This window comes from Myotis nattereri, assembly GCF_964212035.1.
Source record: "Myotis nattereri genome assembly, chromosome: 19".
Taxonomy (NCBI): domain Eukaryota; kingdom Metazoa; phylum Chordata; class Mammalia; order Chiroptera; family Vespertilionidae; genus Myotis; species Myotis nattereri.
In genome coordinates this window covers 28,136,257-28,154,063 of record NC_138095.1, presented here as the reverse complement: position 1 = coordinate 28,154,063, position 17,807 = coordinate 28,136,257, and the positions used below count along the sequence as shown (strand labels likewise).

General features: G+C 65.5%; 1 protein-coding gene across 1 annotated transcript in view; it reads left to right on the top strand.

The window, feature by feature from the left end:
- TMEM132D (transmembrane protein 132D) overlaps nt 1–14,261 on the top strand; it is a gene marked incomplete at its 5' end in the record, with an annotated part of 78,457 nt that extends 64,196 nt beyond the window's left edge. Inside the window, 5 exons of the mRNA XM_081113752.1 lie at nt 3,730–3,873; nt 7,728–7,933; nt 8,433–8,706; nt 9,135–9,326; nt 10,209–14,261. Of these exons, the coding sequence (XP_080969878.1) occupies nt 3,730–3,873; nt 7,728–7,933; nt 8,433–8,706; nt 9,135–9,326; nt 10,209–11,393 (2,001 nt within the window). The 3' untranslated portion in view covers nt 11,394–14,261. The remainder of the gene's footprint in view (nt 1–3,729; nt 3,874–7,727; nt 7,934–8,432; nt 8,707–9,134; nt 9,327–10,208) is intronic.
- Nucleotides 14,262–17,807: the final 3,546 nt, after the last annotated feature.

Sequence of the window (17,807 nt, the reverse complement as noted above, 5' to 3'; positions counted from 1 at the left end):
GAGCTGCAGGTGCCTGCAGTCAGCACTGTGCTGGGGGTGGGGCATGTGACGTGATGACGTCAGAGCTGCAGGTGCCTGTAGTCAGCGCTGGGCTGGGGGTGGGGCATGTGAACGGTGACGTCAGAGCTTCAGGTGCCTGCAGTCAGCATTGCACTGGGGGTGGGGCATGTGACGTGATGACGTCAGAGCTGCAGGTGCCTGCAGTCCGCGCTGGGCTGGGCGTGGGCATGTGAACTGTGACGTCAGAGCTGCAGGTGCCTGCAGTCCGCGCTGGGCTGGGGGTGGGCAGCGCCAACCCCGCCCCCTGGAGCTGGCACCCCGGGTGCTCAGGCCGCCAGGGGGCTCCTGGGGAAAACGGTTCCCCAAAGCGGCCAGAATGAGCGGGAACATGACGAGGTGGGCTTTCTCATAACCCTGGCGACAGGGTGGTGTCTGATTGAAGGTGACAGCAATGGAGGTGGCGGGGAGGAAATGGTGGGTGCGCTGTCCGTGGTGCTGACGGGAGGGGACCCTGTGCCGGGAGCGCCCTGGGGACCAGGGAAGGAAAAGTGGGTGGTGGCGCCTGGGGTTCGGTCTGCAGCCCCCAGGGGGCCCATCGCACCGCGTACTGTTTGGGACGCTGAGGGCGAAGCCAGTGGAGGGAGGAACCCCGCGGAGAGGTCAGGCGGGCAGGGGCACCTGGGGTGCTCAGGGGCGAGGACCGAGCTGGGCACCTCGATGCTGGAGGAGATCACACGGTGGGGGGGGTGACCTCCCACGGCGACGTCGCCCCCACACGACTGGTCACCCAGCTGCTCTGCTGGACACACCTCCTCTAGGTTCACAGAGATATGGGTCAGTGTCCGTTAGCTCGGCCACTCTGCAGGGTCCGGAATGGTTTTCCTTTTCGCCCAGCTCCCATGACCCCTCGCCCCGTGACCCCTCTCCGTCTGACTCTGCAAGGCCTGGGGACAGCCTCAGGGGCCAGCCCGCCTGGGACTCACAGAGACGCAGCCCTGTCCACCGAGAAGACACGGAGACGGACAGGCTGCGGCTGGGGAGCAGCAAAAACTGCCCTGTCCCTCCCTCTGCAAGGTCGCACCCCGTCACCCCGCCACCAGGAGGCGGAGGGCAGACTCGCCGAGCGCACCCATGGCCAGGCGTCCTGGGGCCGGTGTCGCGGGGTGACTGCGACCGGCTTAGAGCCCCGCGCGGTCGTCCCCCGCCTCCCAGAGCAATCTTAATTGCATCCCTTCCTCCTCCTAATTAGTGTGAACTCGAGGCATGCAAATCCATCCTCGCATTAGCCTCAGGACAACATCATTAAGAAGTTGTCTGGTGGAGGAGAGAAAAAACTCATCACGCATTCCGGGGCGGGCCCACGGGTGACTTCTGGACTCTCCGCGGTCCCGGGTCCACGGCGCTGGCTGGCTGCCGGCATAGATAATCAGACCCGGCTCCCGGCCACCGGCCGCCGAGCTGCCTGAGGCCGCCGGGTCAGGAGAGGGCTCGCACCCCAGCAGTCCCTCTGGAGCTGGGGCCGCGATCCGAGAGACACCCACTCCTAGGCCCACACTGCGCTTCAGTGCAGCAGGAGCGGCCCTTTGATGTCGGTTCCCGCTGTCCGTTCCGGGCCAGTTGAATTAATTTCTCATTTTCGTGTACGGAAAACTGGCTGCTCCCGGCTGCTCCTGGCCGGGGGGCGGTTCTGCCGCCTTTGACAATTTGACATGCCTTGTGCTGTGGTGATGGGGGGGAGGGGGGCAGCCGTGTGGGGGAAGGGACAGGCAGGCGCCCCCCGGTTTCAAAGGGCAAACACCCAGGGCGGGAAGAGGCCCCTACACGCGGCCGTCACTCGCACCCTCAGGCTGCCGTGTAGCGGTTGGGAAGGAGGCACCGTTGTCTGTAAGAACCGTGTCAGCGCTGACCATGGTCGGTCCCCGGTACATGCCGAGTGCACACACACACACGCGATCCTTGTCGCTTGTCACGGGGCCTGGAGCACGGGCTCTGCTATTTCTGACACGAGGATTAGCGTGTTTTAAAAATGTGCACAGCCCAGCTGGTGTGGCTCAGTGGTCGAGCATCGACCTATGAACCAGGAGGTCACAACTGGATTCCGGTCGGGGCACAGGCCCGGGTTGCCGGCTCGATCTCCAGCGCGGGGCGTGCAGGAGGCAGCCGATCCATGCATGGTTCTCTCTCATCATGGATGTTTCTCTCCCTCTCCCTTTCTCTCTGACATCAATAAAAACATATTTTTAAAAGGTTAATGATGTCCTGTCTCTTAAATCTCAGGCCAGTGGTGGCTCATGAGGCCCGTTAGCCTCTTCTCTGCCCACGAGGGCTCTGACCTTCTCTCTCCACCTTGTGTTTTGTTACCTGGGGGGGCCCAGCCGAGGATTAAAAAGGAAGGGGGGGTCCATCCTTTGCGCCCTCTCCCTGGCGCTGGGATGCCCGCCAGCCCCACTCGTGCACTTAAAGGCCGGCGACGGTGTGGTTTCCTCTCTTCCGTGGAAATTCCATGTTAAAGACCCCGCTCTCCGGGGTGACATGGGGTTAGTCTCCCACTCGTTCACGCCTCTGCCTAACGGGTCGGGAGGGGGCTGCGGCCTGGGGCGCGGGGCCCTCGGTCGGGCGGACCCCTCCCCCGATGCACAGGGGACGCACACGCTCCAGGAAGTGGCTTCTGAGACCCCGTGGGTCCCTTGCCCCTCTCGGTGCGTGTTTGCGGGCAGGTCTGACGCTGCGGCGCCGTTGGCCCGGGGACCTCCTGGGGCAGCTAATCGAGTAGTAAATACAGATCTGATTGGACCACATCCCTGGGGCGTCGGGGCCGCTGGGCTCGCTGGCTTAGCTGCTCGCCACCTTTAAAGCATCGCAATGAAAGCTGAGTTTATAAATAAAACGGCCGTGGCGGGGCCTCCCGCGCTGCACGCTCTCCCTGGAGGGGGGTGGGGTGGGGGGAGGGGTGATCTGCAACCACCTCACCCACCGGCTATGGAGCCGATAAGGCAGCTGCACCTGCTTCCCAACGAAGCTCAGTCGGACTGGGAATGAGTGACGGACAGCGCCGGCCTCCGGGGCCAGGAGGCCTCTCAGGCGGCCTGTGCGGGCGGCGGTGCTGGGGGCCTGGGAAACGCTCGCCTCGCTGGGCGTGCGGACGAGGAGGAAAGAGTGCAACCCCTTCCCACCCCCCACCCCCATTTTCTCCAAAAGGGGCCTCGCGCTGGGAGGAGATGTGGCCGGAACGAGGCTCAGGCTCGGCCAGCACGCGGTCTCCTGATGGGAGGACAGTCTGTTAACATGACCAGTGGCCGATGGAGGACTCACACCCAGAGCCTAATCCTCCGGCTGAGGGGAGAGAGCGGCCCTGAGTGAGGGGCCAGGTGGCACCTGTCCTCCCCGAGCCCCAGGGGCTGGTCTCTCACCCTGCCGTCCCCAGACGTGCACTGTGGCCTGTTCTTCAGGTTCACGGGGACCCTCGGGACATGGTCAGACGCGTAGAAAGTGTGGCCTGAGCGGAACGGACGGCCAAGGGGAGAGGACGAGGGCTTGGGGGGGGGGACCTTGTGCGCACTGTGACCGACCCTTTCCCCAACGTCACGTTCCCGCGGGGCCCGGTACCTTGGGAACACCTTTCCATTCCCATTAGAAGGGGGACAGCGCCGGCCAGCTGGCTCAGTGACTGAGCGTCGAACCAGGACCCGGGGGTCGCGGTCACGGCCGGTCCTGTGCTTGGTCTTCCAGGAGGCGGAGGTGCTGAACACCGCGGGCCTCACGGGGGAGGCGGTGGCCGTGCCGGTGACGGTGGTCTCGGTGGAGGAGGACGGTGCCGTGACGGACCTGCTGCGAGCCGTGGAGTGCAGGTCGGCCGACGAGGACGTCATCAAGGCGAGTGACGCCTCCCCGTCCCCACGGAACCCGAACCCTGACCCGCTGCCATGTCAGTGTCCCCGCTCCCGGACCCGAGGGACCCCTGGGTCCCCGGCCCCTCCCCTCCCATCGCTGCCGTGGGGGAGAGAGAAAGAGCAGAGGGTGCAAGACCGCCGAGGAGGGCGGGATGCTCCGACCTGCCAGCACCGTGGGCTCTTCCCAGCCCCTGGGGAGCAGGAGGGGGCACAGGGACCCGCACCCCATGGAGGTTCCTGCCACCCCCCTCCCCTCGCCAGGCCGGGAGGGGCGGGCGGGGAGCCAGACCCAGGTGACAGGGACGTGGCCACTCCCAGGGGGACCCCAGAGCCATTGTGTGTCGCCCACGGGGTGTGACTGTCCTGTGAGCCCAGCCAGGGTGCTGTGGGCTCTGCAGACACGTGCCCTGCACCCTGGTGCCTGGGGGAGACTGGGGCTCCGAAAGGTTCTGGAAGGTTCTGGGATGCGATGGCAGCAGATGCTGAAAGTGAGGATGCGGATTCCAGGGGGTGAGGGGGATGGGGCGCCGTGTTGCCTGCGAGGATGGTCTGTAAACTGAGGAACCTCCGGGGTGGGGGGTGGGGGTTGGGGGGTGGGGGGGTGCTGCCTGGTGAGAATGATGTCACCGGTGCCGCACCTGGTGCCGCCAGCCAATCAGGGGAGACCCCGACCCTGAAGGACACACCTGGGAGCTGCTGCGCTCCCACTGAGACCCCTGGGGCCTCCCTGAAAGTCCCCCCTTAAAGCCCTGAGGACGGAGGACCCAGCGCCTCCCCGTCCAGGGAGCTCCCTGTGCCCGTCCCTCCCCCCCTTTCCCCCTCCCCCTCCCCCTCCCCCTCCGCACCCCCCAGGCTCGTCACCATCTCCTTCCTCCCTCCCCAGCCACTGGGCCCTTCCTTTGCCTCTGGAACTCGCGGCCGGAGCCGTTTCCTGTAGGAATTACTGCTCCTTCCTGTGATTTACAGACCAGTGTTCTCTGACCCCCGCCCCCCCAAAAAAGCCTCAGTCGAAGCTCGCAGAGGAGGCTGACAATTTCCCCAGCAAATGCCCTCCCTTTCCTCTAAAGAGAAAATGCGTTTCCCCAAGAACCTCCTGCCTTCGCAGCTTCCGGTGAGCGGAGCTGTCGCTCTATCCCCCCGAACGGGGCTGTAATTTCTACCCTTTGCTGGACGCCGGCTGCTGCAGGGAACCGGGCGAGAGAAGCCGAAGAAAAACGAGTCTCGGAGAATTTGGTTTCCGCCCTCGCGCCCGTGCCTAACTGAACTGGGACGCAGCCTCTGGCTCCCTGCACAGTCCGGGAGCCTGAAGCACCCTGTGGCTCGGAGCCGGGGCAGGGCGGGAGGGGTGTGCTGGTTCAGGGCCTCCCTGTGTCCCGAGCAGGGGCAGGGCGGGAGGGGTGTGCTGGTTCAGGGCCTCCGTGTGTCCCAAGCAGGGGCAGGGCGGGAGGGGTGTGCTGGTTCAGGGCCTCCCTGTGTCCCAAGCAGGGGCAGGGCGGGAGGGGTGTGCTGGTTCAGGGCCTCCGTGTGTCCCAAGCAGGGGCAGGGCGGGAGGGGTGTGCTGGTTCAGGGCCTCCGTGTGTCCCAAGCAGGGGCAGGGCGGGAGGGGTGTGCTGGTTCAGGGCCTCCCTGTGTCCCAAGCAGGGGCAGGGCGGGCGGGGTGTGCTGGTTCAGGGCCTCCCTGTGTCCCGAGCAGGGGCAGGGCGGGAGGGGTGTGCTGGTTCAGGGCCTCCGTGTGTCCCAAGCAGGGGCAGGGCGGGAGGGGTGTGCTGGTTCAGGGCCTCCGTGTGTCCCAAGCAGGGGCAGGGCGGGAGGGGTGTGCTGGTACAGGGCCTCCGTGTGTCCCAAGCAGGGGCAGGGCGGGCGGGGTGTGCTGGTTCAGGGCCTCCCTGTGTCCCGAGCAGGGGCAGGGCGGGCGGGGTGTGCTGGTTCAGGGCCTCCCTGTGTCCCGAGCAGGGGCAGGGCGGGCGGGGTGTGCTGGTTCAGGGCCTCCCTGTGTCCCGAGCAGGGGCAGGTGGCGGGGAGCTGCAGGGAGGGAGGCCCAGAGGCTGCAGATGGCCCGTCACCGTATGTCACGGCCCAGCCTCCCGCGTGATGGACGGCGGCCGTGTGAGGAGACTGTCTGTCAGCGTGTTGTTGCCATGTTTTTATGGCCAGTTCACGGGCCCAAAAGCCCAAGCCCTTTCCTGCATCCCCCTCCCCTGTCCCCCACACAGAAGGATACCATGAGGTTCTCTTGTGTTCTGCGTCAGAGGCTGCAAGTTCGAGGGTCTCGGTCGTATGTGTAGCCAGCACACACATGGTGTTTGGCCTGAACGTTTTTGTTGTCGTTTTTATATATCTACTAGAGGCCCGATGCACAAAATTCGTGCAAGAGTAGGCCGTCCTTCCCCCGGCTGCCGGCACTGGCTTCCCTCTGTCACCCGGGACCCCGGCTTCCCTCACAGCCCCGGCTTCATTCAGAAGGTCATTTAGAAGGACGTCCAGTCTAATCAGCATATTATGCTTTTACTATATATATATTATTGATCTCAGAGAGGAATGGAGAGGGAGAGAGATAGAAACACCCTCTAGTATCCATATAAAAGCTAACAGACGCCACAGAGATAGGTAAAGTTGTCTCTCATTCATTAGCCAGCGGGACGCGTCCCTGACAGCGAAGGGACCTGGTGCCTCAGTTTGTTGTCTGGAAAATGGGGTAAACGTGCCTCCCCACCAGGCTCTCGGGGAGGATTCCGTGGGCGAAGCATCTAATCAGATGCCGCACAGCCCTAGGTACCCCGTAGCCACGCATTTCCTTGTCACTATTGTGCACGTGACTTGTTGTTTGGCCCAGGATAAAAACTAATTTCGAAGAGGCGATGCCTAGATGGAGAAACAGACGCAAATAAATTCAAAGGGGGGGGGGGTGGAGGGGGGAAGAATTTTAATATCCTTAGCTCTAGCTCTTAAAAAAAAGAGCAAAACATGAGAACATAAATTTCCCCACAAGTATTGGCGATATTTAACTAAGATTTATACTCGAGCGGCATTTACGCAGAAAAAAGGAGATGGCATTAAATTCTCATAAGTGCCCGGCCGTGCCCGGCGGAGTGGGAGCCATCAGCGTGGCTCCGCCTCGCGCTCTGGGAGGGGTGGGGAGCCTGAAAGGACGGCCCTTCCCGCCGTCACACTGTGAAGTGGGAGCGAATAAATCCCTCGGCTCGCACACCTGGTCATATTTCTTGAAAATATTTTTTTATTGATTTCAGAGAGGAAGGGAGAGGGAGGTAGAAACACCCGTGAGGAGAGAGAATCATGGACCGGCTGCCTCCTGCATGCCCCCCACGGGGGACGGAGCCCGCACCCCGGGCAGGTGCCCAGATGGGGAATCGAACCGGTGACCTCCTGGTTCATAGGTCGACGCTCCACCCCTGAGCCACGCGGGCCGGGCAGCAACGGGTCATATTTTAATAAGAGGGAGGAGCTGGTCTCAGCGGCGCCCCCAGACCTTGCGTTTCTCCAGCTCATCTCGGGTTGGAGCCTTGAGCCCTGGAATGAGCGGGGTGACCAGGGGCTGGAGGAGAAGAGGGGTCGGTCGGACCGGGCGTTCTGGCCGCCGCTCCCGCGGGGACCATCCGCCCAGGATGTGCTGGGTGCCCGGCCACCCTTGGGGGGGGGGCCCTACCTTGCCCTCCCAGCAGGGGGCAGCCGAGTCCTGGGCCCCAGCCACGCCCCCTGGCAGGAGGCTTCGCGGGAAAGACCCCAGGACACGGACCACAGAAACGCCTTCCCTGGTGCCCGTGGGCCGTGGGCCACGACAGGAACTCACGGCCTCCTGCCCCCCCCCACCCCCCCCAGGTGTCCGACCGCTGCGACTACGTCTTCGTCAACGGGAAGGAGATGAAGGGCAAGGTGGGGGCGGTGGTGACCTTCACCTACCAGCACCTGAGCGCCCCCCTGGAGATGACGGTGTGGGCGCCCCGGCTCCCGCTGCACATCGAGGTCTCGGACGCCGAGCTCAACCAGATCAAGGGCTGGAGGGTGCCCATCGCCCCCGACAGCAGGTGGCGCGTCCGTGGGGACCCCGGCAGGGACCCAAGTCAGTGTGCGGGGCTCAGCGGGAACAGGCAGCCGGGACGAGTTGGGGCGGGGGGCGACTTGGGGCGCCACTGCCTCCCTCTGCCCTTCACACAGCCCCGCCCCCACGCACAGCCCCGCCCTCCGCACAGCCCCGCCCACTGCACAGCCCCGCCCTCCGCACAGCCCCGCCCTCCTCACAGCCCCGCCCTCCACACAGCCCCGCCCCCATGCACAGCCCCGCCCTCCACACAGCCCCGCCCCCACGCAAGCCCGCCCTCTGCACAGCCCCGTCCTCCGCACAGCCCCGCCCTCTGCACAGCCCCGCCCTCCACACACAGCCCCGCCCTCCGCACAGCCCCGCCCTCCGCACAACCCCGCCCTCTGTGCAGCCCCGCCCTCTGCACAGCCCCGCCCTCCGCACACAGCCCATGACCATTGGCCCAACGAGTCAGGACCTGCTAAACGGAACTGACCCTTTGCCAGGCCAGCTCGGGACAGCGAGGAAGAGGAAGATGAGGAGAGGCGGGGTCGGGGCTGCGCCCTCCAGTACCAGCACGCCATGGTGCGCGTCCTGACTCAGTTTGTGGCCGAATCAGCTGACCCTGGGGGCCCCCTGGCCCACCTGCTGGGCTCCGACTGGCAGGTGGACATCACGGAGCTGGTGAAGGGGTTCATGCAGGTGGAGGACCCTCGGATCGCCCGGCTGCAGGGGGGACAGGTCCTGGTGGGCCAGGAGCTCGGGATGACCACCCTCCAGGTAAGACGTCCCCGGGGCAAGGATGCTCCTCTTTTCTTTATATTTTAGATATGTTGTATTGGTTTTTAGAGAGAGAGAGAGAGAGAGAGAGAGAGAGAGACATCAATGAGGGAGAGCATCGTGCCTTCTGCACGGCCCCTATTGGGGACTGAGCCTGCAACAGGGCATGTGCCGAGATGGAATGGAACTGTGACCACCTGGTGCCCAGGACGACGCTCACCCCCAGAGCCACGCCGGCTGGGCGCCCCCCACCTCTTTAACGCCACGCAGGTCATCTCCGTGGTGGGGCAGGGGCGGCGCTTCGCCCTGTCCAGCCCCTCCCATCTTGCTGTTGTTTAAAAAGACAGGAACTTGTCAGGCAGGACACAGTTTTGGGAAGAAGACACCAGAAAGCACCGTTTCCGCTTGTCATGCGGTTCTGTTTCCAGATCCTGTCGCCCCTGTCGGACGCCATCCTGGCTGAGAAGACCATCACGGTGCTGGACGAGAAGGTCACCGTCACGGACCTGGGGGTGCAGGTGGTGGCAGGCCTGTCGCTCTCCCTGCAGCTCAGCCCAGGGAGCAACAGGGCCATCTTCGCCACAGCCCTGGCTCAGGAGCTTCTGCAGAGGCCGGGCCAGGTACAGAGGCTGGGACACCACAGGGTGGGGTCGCATCGGGCAGGTCACACCCAGGTGAGGTCACACCCAGGTGAGGGCACACCCAGGTGAGGTCACACCCAGGTGAGGGCACACCCAGGGGAGGGCACAGTGCAGGGGAGGGCACACCCAGGTGAGGGCACACCCAGGTGAGGTCACACCCAGGTGAGGGCACAGTGTAGGTGAGGGCACAGTGCAGGTGAGGGTACACCCAGGTGAGGTCACAGTGCAGGTGAGGGCACACCCAGGTGAGGGCACACCCAGGGGAGGGCACACCCAGGGGAGGGCACAGTGCAGGGGAGGGCACACCCAGGTGAGGGCACACCCAGGGGAGGGCACACCCAGGGGAGGGCACAGTGTAGGGGAGGGCACACCCAGGTGAGGGCACACCCAGGGGAGGGCACACCCAGGGGAGGGCACAGTGCAGGGGAGGGCACACCCAGGTGAGGGCACACCCAGGTGAGGGCACACCCAGGGGAGGGCACAGTGCAGGAGAGGTCACACTGTTAACAGGATTTGCACACGGGAGACCCCTCGAACCCCAGAGGTGAGACGCATTGCCTCTTGGGAGGAACGTGGGATTTGGGTGAGCCTCGCTGCGCACGCAGGTGGTGGCCTCGTGTTGTGGGGTGTCTCCCCCCCCCCCACCCCACCCCACCCCCCGCCCTGGGCCGTCATTGGTGGTTTTCCTCCGCTTCACCTCGTGTGGGAGTGAGTTTTCTTTCCTGCTCTGAGCTTTGCGCACCTCCTGTTTCCACACGGCTCACCGCGTTTCCTTTGCGGTCATGCCGTCCGTCCGCCGTGTCCGTGACGGGTGCTCGCTGAGCCTGGCGCCCGCGCTGACGGACTCGCGTTCTCCCGCAGGAGGCGGCCCTCAGCTGCTGGGTGCAGTTCAGCGACGGCGCCGTCACGCCCCTGGACATCTACGCGGGGGGAGACTTCTCCCTGGCGGCCACCTCCGCGGACCAGCAGGTGGTCTCCATCCGCCAAGGCCCCGCCTCCCAGTGGCCCGTGCTCGTGGCGGAATCCGAGGGGCAGGGCGCCCTGGTCAGGGTGGAGATCGTCATCAGCGAGTCCTGCCAGAAGTCCCAGCGGAAGAGCGTGCTGGCCGCGGGGACCGCCGCCGTGCGGGTGAAATTCGGCCAGACCGACGCCCACCCCAACGCCAGCGACAGCAGACGCGCGGGGGCGGGCGCGCACCTGGAGACCCCGGGCGGCGGCGACAGGCGGCCCCGCAGGCCCCCGCCGGCCTGGGACGGGCCGGAGGGCCAGGCGCTCAGCGGCGCGTCCGCTTCCGTGGGCACCGCGGGCGGGAGAGCGCCCACGACGGAGAGGTCGGCCTTGCGGAGGAACCAGGGCTGGGAGAGCCTCTCCGACGGCCGGGGCAGCCTGCACACCGTCCCCACCCACCTCCCCGGCGCCCCAGCCCAGGCCGAGCTCCCCGGGAGCCATGGCGACGCGGACGCGGACCCGAGCGACCTGGCGCAGGCCTCCAAGGGGCTGAGCGACCTGGAGATCGGCATGTACGCGCTGCTGGGCGTCTTCTGCCTGGCCATCCTCGTCTTCCTGGTCAACTGCGCCACCTTCGCCCTCGGGTACAGGCGCAAGCAGCTGCCCTTAGAGGAGCAGGAGGGGCTGAGCCACGCCCACGACTGGGTGGGGCTGAGCCCGGGGGCGGAGCTGCTGGAGAGCCGCCTCCGCTTCGCCCAGGACGAGCCGGTCAGCACCGCGGACAGGGGCCTGGACCTGGAGGAGAGCAAGTTCCTGCTCAGCACCCAGAACAGCGCCAACGGGCAGCTGCTGTCCGGACCCGCCGCAGGCGCCCCCAGGAGCGAGGGGAAGAGCGAGCCACCCGCGTCCCCCACCTCCAAGCGGAGGAGGGTGACCTTCACCACCTTCACCTCCACCTCCTCCCCGGAGGACAGGGGCCCCGCGGGCGCCCCAGGGTCGGGCGACGAGGAAGACTCGGGCTGGGTCTGCCGGGCCCTGGACCCTGGGGAGCAGGACCCACGCGGCTACGTGGAAGGGATCCTCCGGGATGACGTGTAGCGCGCACGCGCGCGGACAGTGGTTCTCACTCACCTTTTCGCCTTTAATTTTGGGGGTGGGCGGCCAGGGTGCCCCGCCAGGGGGAGGAAGGAAGGACAGGACGAGACCCCGGTGACATTGTCAACAGAGTCCCAGGAAACACCCCTGGCTCCGCCCGGAGGCCGGATCCCTCTGGACGCCCATGTCCCCACGGCCAGGGTCAGTGGCGAAGCGCTCGTCACGCGTGGCAGGATGTTTGAAACTGGGGAGAGAAATACAGCCCGGATCTCTGAGCGGCTGCGAGCCTCCAGGGACAGGCGCCCCCCTCTCTCTAATCAGGGGGTCGGGTGTGAGGTCCGCGTGGGTCCGCCGTTCAGGGTGTGGACGAGGGAGGAACGCTGCCCTGGGATGAGCGGAAGTGGTCGCTGGGGACGTGGGTGGCGGGACCCGGGGGGCACGTCTTGCCATGAGCGTGGCCCCGCTGGCCCTGGGAGGCGTGACCACAGGCTATCACCGCCCAAAGGCAGAGCCAGAGTGGCCGGCTGATCCGCAGAGCCGGGCAGTGGCGCATCGGGGCGCGTGGGGGCCACAGCCCCTTCTAACTGGTGCCCAGGACACACAGACACACAGACGGACAGAGCCCTCCGTGCCGGCGAGTCAGCGCTTCCTCCCCTGTCCCCGGGGACGCGGGCCCAGAACGTCACTCAGGTTCAGAGACCCGAGGTTTTCCTGTAGCAGCCGCACCGCGTTCAGAGGCGCCCTCCCTGCACCAGCCTCTCCCCGGCCGGGTCCCTGTGGGCAGCGGGCAGTTCTCACGGGGTCTCTGTGGGCTCCAAGATGGGGGTCCCCGAGGAGGCCTCCGGGCAGCCTTCCAGGCTGGCTGCCCCGGAAGGAGCTGGTCTGAGGGTGGACAGTGGCCGCGAGGGTCCCTGCTGACGCTCGGCCCCGGTTCTTCGGAAGGAAGAGGGCGGCCCTGTGATGTCCGGGCGGTGACGGCAGGTCCCTGGCCGGGGCTGTGGACGCAGGCGTGGGCGTCCGTGTGGCGTGTGCCGGGGAGGAGGGTTGGGACTCCGGGTGGGTAAGGCGGTCGGGCAGGGAGCCTGTGCCCACTGCCCCCTGGCACACGGGCAGAACGCACGGCCCGTGACCTTGGAGAGCGATCGGGCCGACTGCAGTGCGTCCGAGGCTGGGGTGGCCCCGAACACCTGTGCGTCCCTCAGAGGCGAGGCCTGTGCCCACCGAGGTGGAGGGGGAATGAGGGGGTGAGTCCTTGTCTAGCAGATGCGAGGGCTGGGGGCGGGGGAGGGGCGCAGCAGGTCCGGCCACGCCTCACATCAGCGCTGTCTCCCTCCGCCTTCCTCTGTCGCTGTCTCTCTCCAATTCCCTCTCCATTTCCTCCCGTCTCTCCTCCGTGTCTCTGTGAGTCTCCCTCCCGCCCCCCACCGCCCTCGCTCTCTGTCTGCCTGTAGCTGAGTCCTAGGAGAGGTTCACACCCTGACCCTCTGCGCTCGCTCCCCGCACCGGCGCTGAGCTGTGGGCCTGCACCTCAGCCCCCCGCAGCCCCAGGCCCTTCCCCTGCAGCCTCACCTCCTCCGCCTGGGGGGTAACTGTGGACCCTTTGGGTGACCCGGTCCCGCTGCTCCTCCCGTCTCACCCACTTGCTGTTCGTTTCCTGCCGCAGCCGCTGCGCCCCCCTCCCTCCCCTCAATTTGGGAGCAGACACAATGTGTCGGACCCGGGCCACAGGGTGTAACATGGATTATAAACCCTCCGGGTGCACATGCAGAGTCCGCCCGGCGTGTCTGCGGCTGACCCTGCGAGGGGCCGCCTCCATCCCGCGGTCCCCAGGGCTGCCGGGCTGCGGCTTCCGCGGCTGGACCTGCGGCTGCAGGGTCCGGCGCCATGCAATGACCCCCCGCGCCCTGCACCGCGAGGGGGGATGACAGACCGCCTCCTCCTGCTCCCAGCGGCTCCTTCGGGACCTGCGGGTTCACAGATAAATGAAGGGGCTCCGCTAAGCGCAGCTGAGGGATGGCGTTCAGAGAGCCACAGCGGCGGGAGGCGGGGGGTGGGGGGCGGGGGTGTCCCCGGCCTCCCTCCGGCTGCGGCCCGGACATGGCTCCGTCCTGTGTGTGTCCGTGGCCTGGGTGACTGTCCGCGTGGAAACGGCTGGACTTCAGGTTCCTCTGATAACGCGGCCCGGACGGGTCCACAGAACAGGGCAGCGTGCCCAGGGCTCGCCAGGTGCGAACAGTAGCGCCTCTTCCCGGGGGTGCTTCCCGAGCACCTGCCATGTGCCGGTCCGCGACCAGGACAGGCCCAGGCCCGCTCTCTGCGCCTTGCAGCTGGTAGGGGAGCAACTGCAAAGGAGGTCACTTTCGGGTCGCGGTGAGTGCTATAAAGGACAAGTCAATAGCTGGCACTTTGCCCATTTCACACACACAGACAAGAGGAAAAAATCTGGATGTGTGAGCCTCTTAGAAGTTCAGACACTCTGGCGAAATGGCGCTCACACCTGAGCATCCCTGACAGAATCCGGTGGGTTTGCTGCCGTCACCTCCAGGCAGGACACCCAGATTGTCCCCCCCACACCAGAGCGCAAACTCCTCCCCTTTTCTTAAAATAGGGAAATAATTCTCCTGGACACGTCTCTCCCCAGAAGTTGGGGGACAGACAGACGGAGGGGGGCTGTGTTCCCAGGACAGCGAGGGACGCGTCTGTCGCTGAGTGTGGAGCGGGGACGCCCCTGCCGGTGTCGGGGGGACTCGCGGCCGGCCTGTGACCCGTGCCCAGAGGGGAGGGAAAGTCGGCAGAGGCTGAACCAGCGGCGATTCTTCCAACCGGGCGCCTGTCCCTGCGAATAAAGCCAGCGCTGCTGCTTCTCTCACACCTGCCTGGGCTCCTCACTGCTGCCACCTGCGGCCCCTCCTGCCGGGGGGCGGGGAGGGGGGGGTGCGCACCTGTGACCCGGGACCAGGCCCCCAGCCCGCGGGAAGCCGGCCTTCAGCGCCCCCCAGTGTCGGCCCCGGCTTCTCGCGGCCCCTCCTTGCCCTGAGCTGCCCACACCCGGGCCACCTGCATCGCTTTCCCGGGCGCCTGACCCAGGCCCACGCGCTGGGGTTTGGGCCACAGAAATCCGCCCTCGGAGGCTGCAAGTCCGGGTCCGAGCGGGCAGGGCTGGCTCCCCGCGGGCTGCGAGGGCGACTCCACCCCCACCTCTGCCTCCACGGGGTTTCCCACGCCGCGTGCGTGTGTCTGTGTCCAAATCCCCCCTCGCTTATGAGCACCGGGCACCGCGGGCGCGGGCCGGTGCGGCTCCATCTTAACGGGTTGCACCTGCGAAGGCCCCGTTTCCAATGAGGCCTCACCCTGAGCTGGGCTGGGCCTCGGCATGAGGATCTGGGGGCGCGGGGAACCCCAGGACCGGGGGTGGCCTCTGGGTGAAGTCCCCAGGGAGCTAAACTTACAAGGGGACCCCTGGCCGATGTTGCTCAGTGGATAGCGCATCGGCCCGCGGCCTGAAGGGTCCTGGGTTCGAGTCTGGCCAAGGGCACCGACCTGGGTTGCAGGTTTGATCCTGCACGTGAGGAGGCAACCAGTCATCTGTCTCTCTCACATCCACGTGTCTCTCTGTGTCTCTCCCGCAACAACAACAACAATCAACCTACAAGGGGACCGGCCAGGCGCTGGGCTGCCAGCAAGGGCCCCCCTCGTCACACCATGTAACCAGCTCGAAACTGTAGGACACCCTGGCCATGCGCACGAACCCTATCCCCGAACGTCCCAAATGCAGGCAGAGAGAGAGAGAGAGAGAGCAGGACAGATCCTTCAGCGTCCCCGCAAGCCCTGGCCACCCCTTCGGCCTCAGCGCCCCTCCACAGGCAGGAGAGGGGCTCCCTGGAGGCAGAGCCGCGGGGTGGCCTGCGGTGACCCTCCGGCTCCTTGGGGAGGTGGCTCGGGGGATGCGCAGGGGGCGGGGGGCGGGGAGGCCATCCCGGGTCCCCCGCCAGGTGGGCGCTCCCAGCACAGGCGGCTTCCTCTCCTCCCGGCGCTCATCGCATCTGAACACCCCGTGGCTTTGGAAACAAGTCCCAGGGCCTCGCCGCCCGTCCAATAGCGGACACGGTCAATACAGTGAGTGAAATTCTCTGCCCGCTCCCGGGCAATGGACAGACGCATAGCCTGAGGCGCACGTGCCAATATGTAGACCCGCGCTGAGCGCAACCTGCCTCCTGCCCCCCCCCCCCCCAGTGAGCTCCACCCCTGTGCGCCCCTCTGTCACCGCAGCCCTGTCACCGCAGCAGGAGGCGGTCACCAGAGGCCCTCGCCCCTCAGAGCCTGTAGTCTCCAGGCCCCAAAGTCAAAGGGGCAGCCCACGAGCTCAGTGGTTGAGCCTCGATCTAGGCACCAGGAGGTCACGGTTCGATTCCCATTCAGGGCACCTGCCTGGGTTGTGGGCTCCATCCCCAGTGGGGGGCGTGCAGGAGGCAGCCGGTCCATGATTCTCCCTCATCACTGATGTTTCTCTCTCTCCCTCTCCCGTCCTCTCTGAAATCAATAAAAATATATTTTTAAAAAATAGCAAAAAAAAAAATAGCAATAAAAGCTCCCTCCCCCACCCCCCTTGATTCTGACCCACAGCCGGTCGGGCAGCCAGCAGTCCGGGGCAAAGGCTGTAGATTCTGATTCTTTAACTCCCTCCGCACCCTTATCTTCCTGCCAGAAACCCAGCATCCGTCCCGTCTCAGGCCATTAATAAGCGTTTACGACTCTGCCGCCGCCTCCCTCCAGACCTGATCGATAGCCGTCCTCCTAGCGTTTGGCACCCTCTGTGTCGGCTGCGCGGCCGCCCAAGGTCAGCTCCGGGCAAGGAATCTTCCGAGAGGACTCAGCGGCCTCCGGGCTGGGCCTCCGGTTCTGCTCACCGAGCCCTCAGCCCTGGAGACCGGATGCAGCTCTCGGCTCTGCACCCCTGGCCCTGGGCACGCAGGAGCCGCTGGGCGGGATGCAGCTGCAGAGACCCACGCCGGCTGCCGGCCGCAGAGGTGCAGCCTCAGGTGCCGTTTTGAGCAACTCTGAGGCATTTTGCTGTGTGGTCCACAGAGGAAGGGAGCCGGCAATGAGCCCTGTCCGGGCGTCGCTGCAAGTTTGTATCCCTTAGTGAATAGACACAATGTATCATCAGTCCCCCCACTGCAGCGTTAACGCATGTTAGTCCCTCGTTACAGATTAGACACTGAAGCAGAGAGGATAGAGCACCCAAGCGTTTAGGATCAGAGCCGGACGTGCTGATGCCTGCCTTTCCCAGACCACGTGGTGCAGCTCTCAATCCTGACACATGCTCTGCCCGCCGGTCCGGGACGTCTCTTCCTATGGGGCCACAAGAAAGCGATGGATTTGGGGGCGACGGCTGAATTTGGGGGCTCCCAGGGGGATTCCCACTGCATCCTCTCCGAACACTGCCCCTGAGAGCAAGTCTGCTTCCCCATCGCCCATGTGTGAACCCCAGGTTAGCGTGTCATTTAGGCAGGGGGTCGGCTAAACGCCTCGCCCCTTTCCCCCGAGGCACAACCAGTGGTGTGCTCTTCTAAGAAGCTTCTTGGACACGAGCAGCCGAGATGGACCCGCTCTCGGGAAGGCACGAGGAGCTCTGAGATCCATGGTGGCGGGAGAGGCTGGGCAAGGAGCTGCCACGGCAAAGACAGCACCACCCACGGCCCTGCCACAGGGGCCAGAGATTCAAAATGCTGGACCAAAAATCCCTTGACCAAGCCCAGCCATGTGCTGCCCCCTAGCGGTGAGGGAGAGAATCTCACTCCCCTTCCGCAGCAGATACTCAATACCCCAGGGCTTCCCCCGACACCCGAGGGCTTCCCCAGATACCCGAGGGCTTCCCTAGACACCCGCGGGCTTCCGTAGACACCCGAGGGTTTCCCTAGACACCCGAGGGTTTCCCTAGACACCCGAGGGCTTCCCTAGACACCCCAGGGTTTCCCTAGACACCCGTGGGCTTCCCTAGACACCCGAGGGTTTCCCTAGACACCCGAGGGCTTCCCTAGACACCTGCGGGCTTCCCTAGACACCCGAGGGCTTCCGTAGACACCCGAGGGCTTCCCTAGACACCCGAGGGCTTCCCTAGACACCCGAGGGCTTCCGGGCTTCCGTAGACACCCGAGGGCTTCCCTAGACATCCGAGGGCTTCCCTAGACACCCGCGGGCTTCCCTAGACACCGAGGGCTTCCCTAGACACCCGAGGGCTTCCGGGCTTCCGTAGACACCCGAGGGCTTCCCTAGACATCCGAGGGCTTCCCTAGACACCCGCGGGCTTCCCTAGACACCGAGGGCTTCCCTAGACACCCGCGGGCTTCCCTAGACACCCGCGGGCTTCCGTAGACACCAAAAAAGCGTCACAGGTTGGACGGCCATGAAATGACA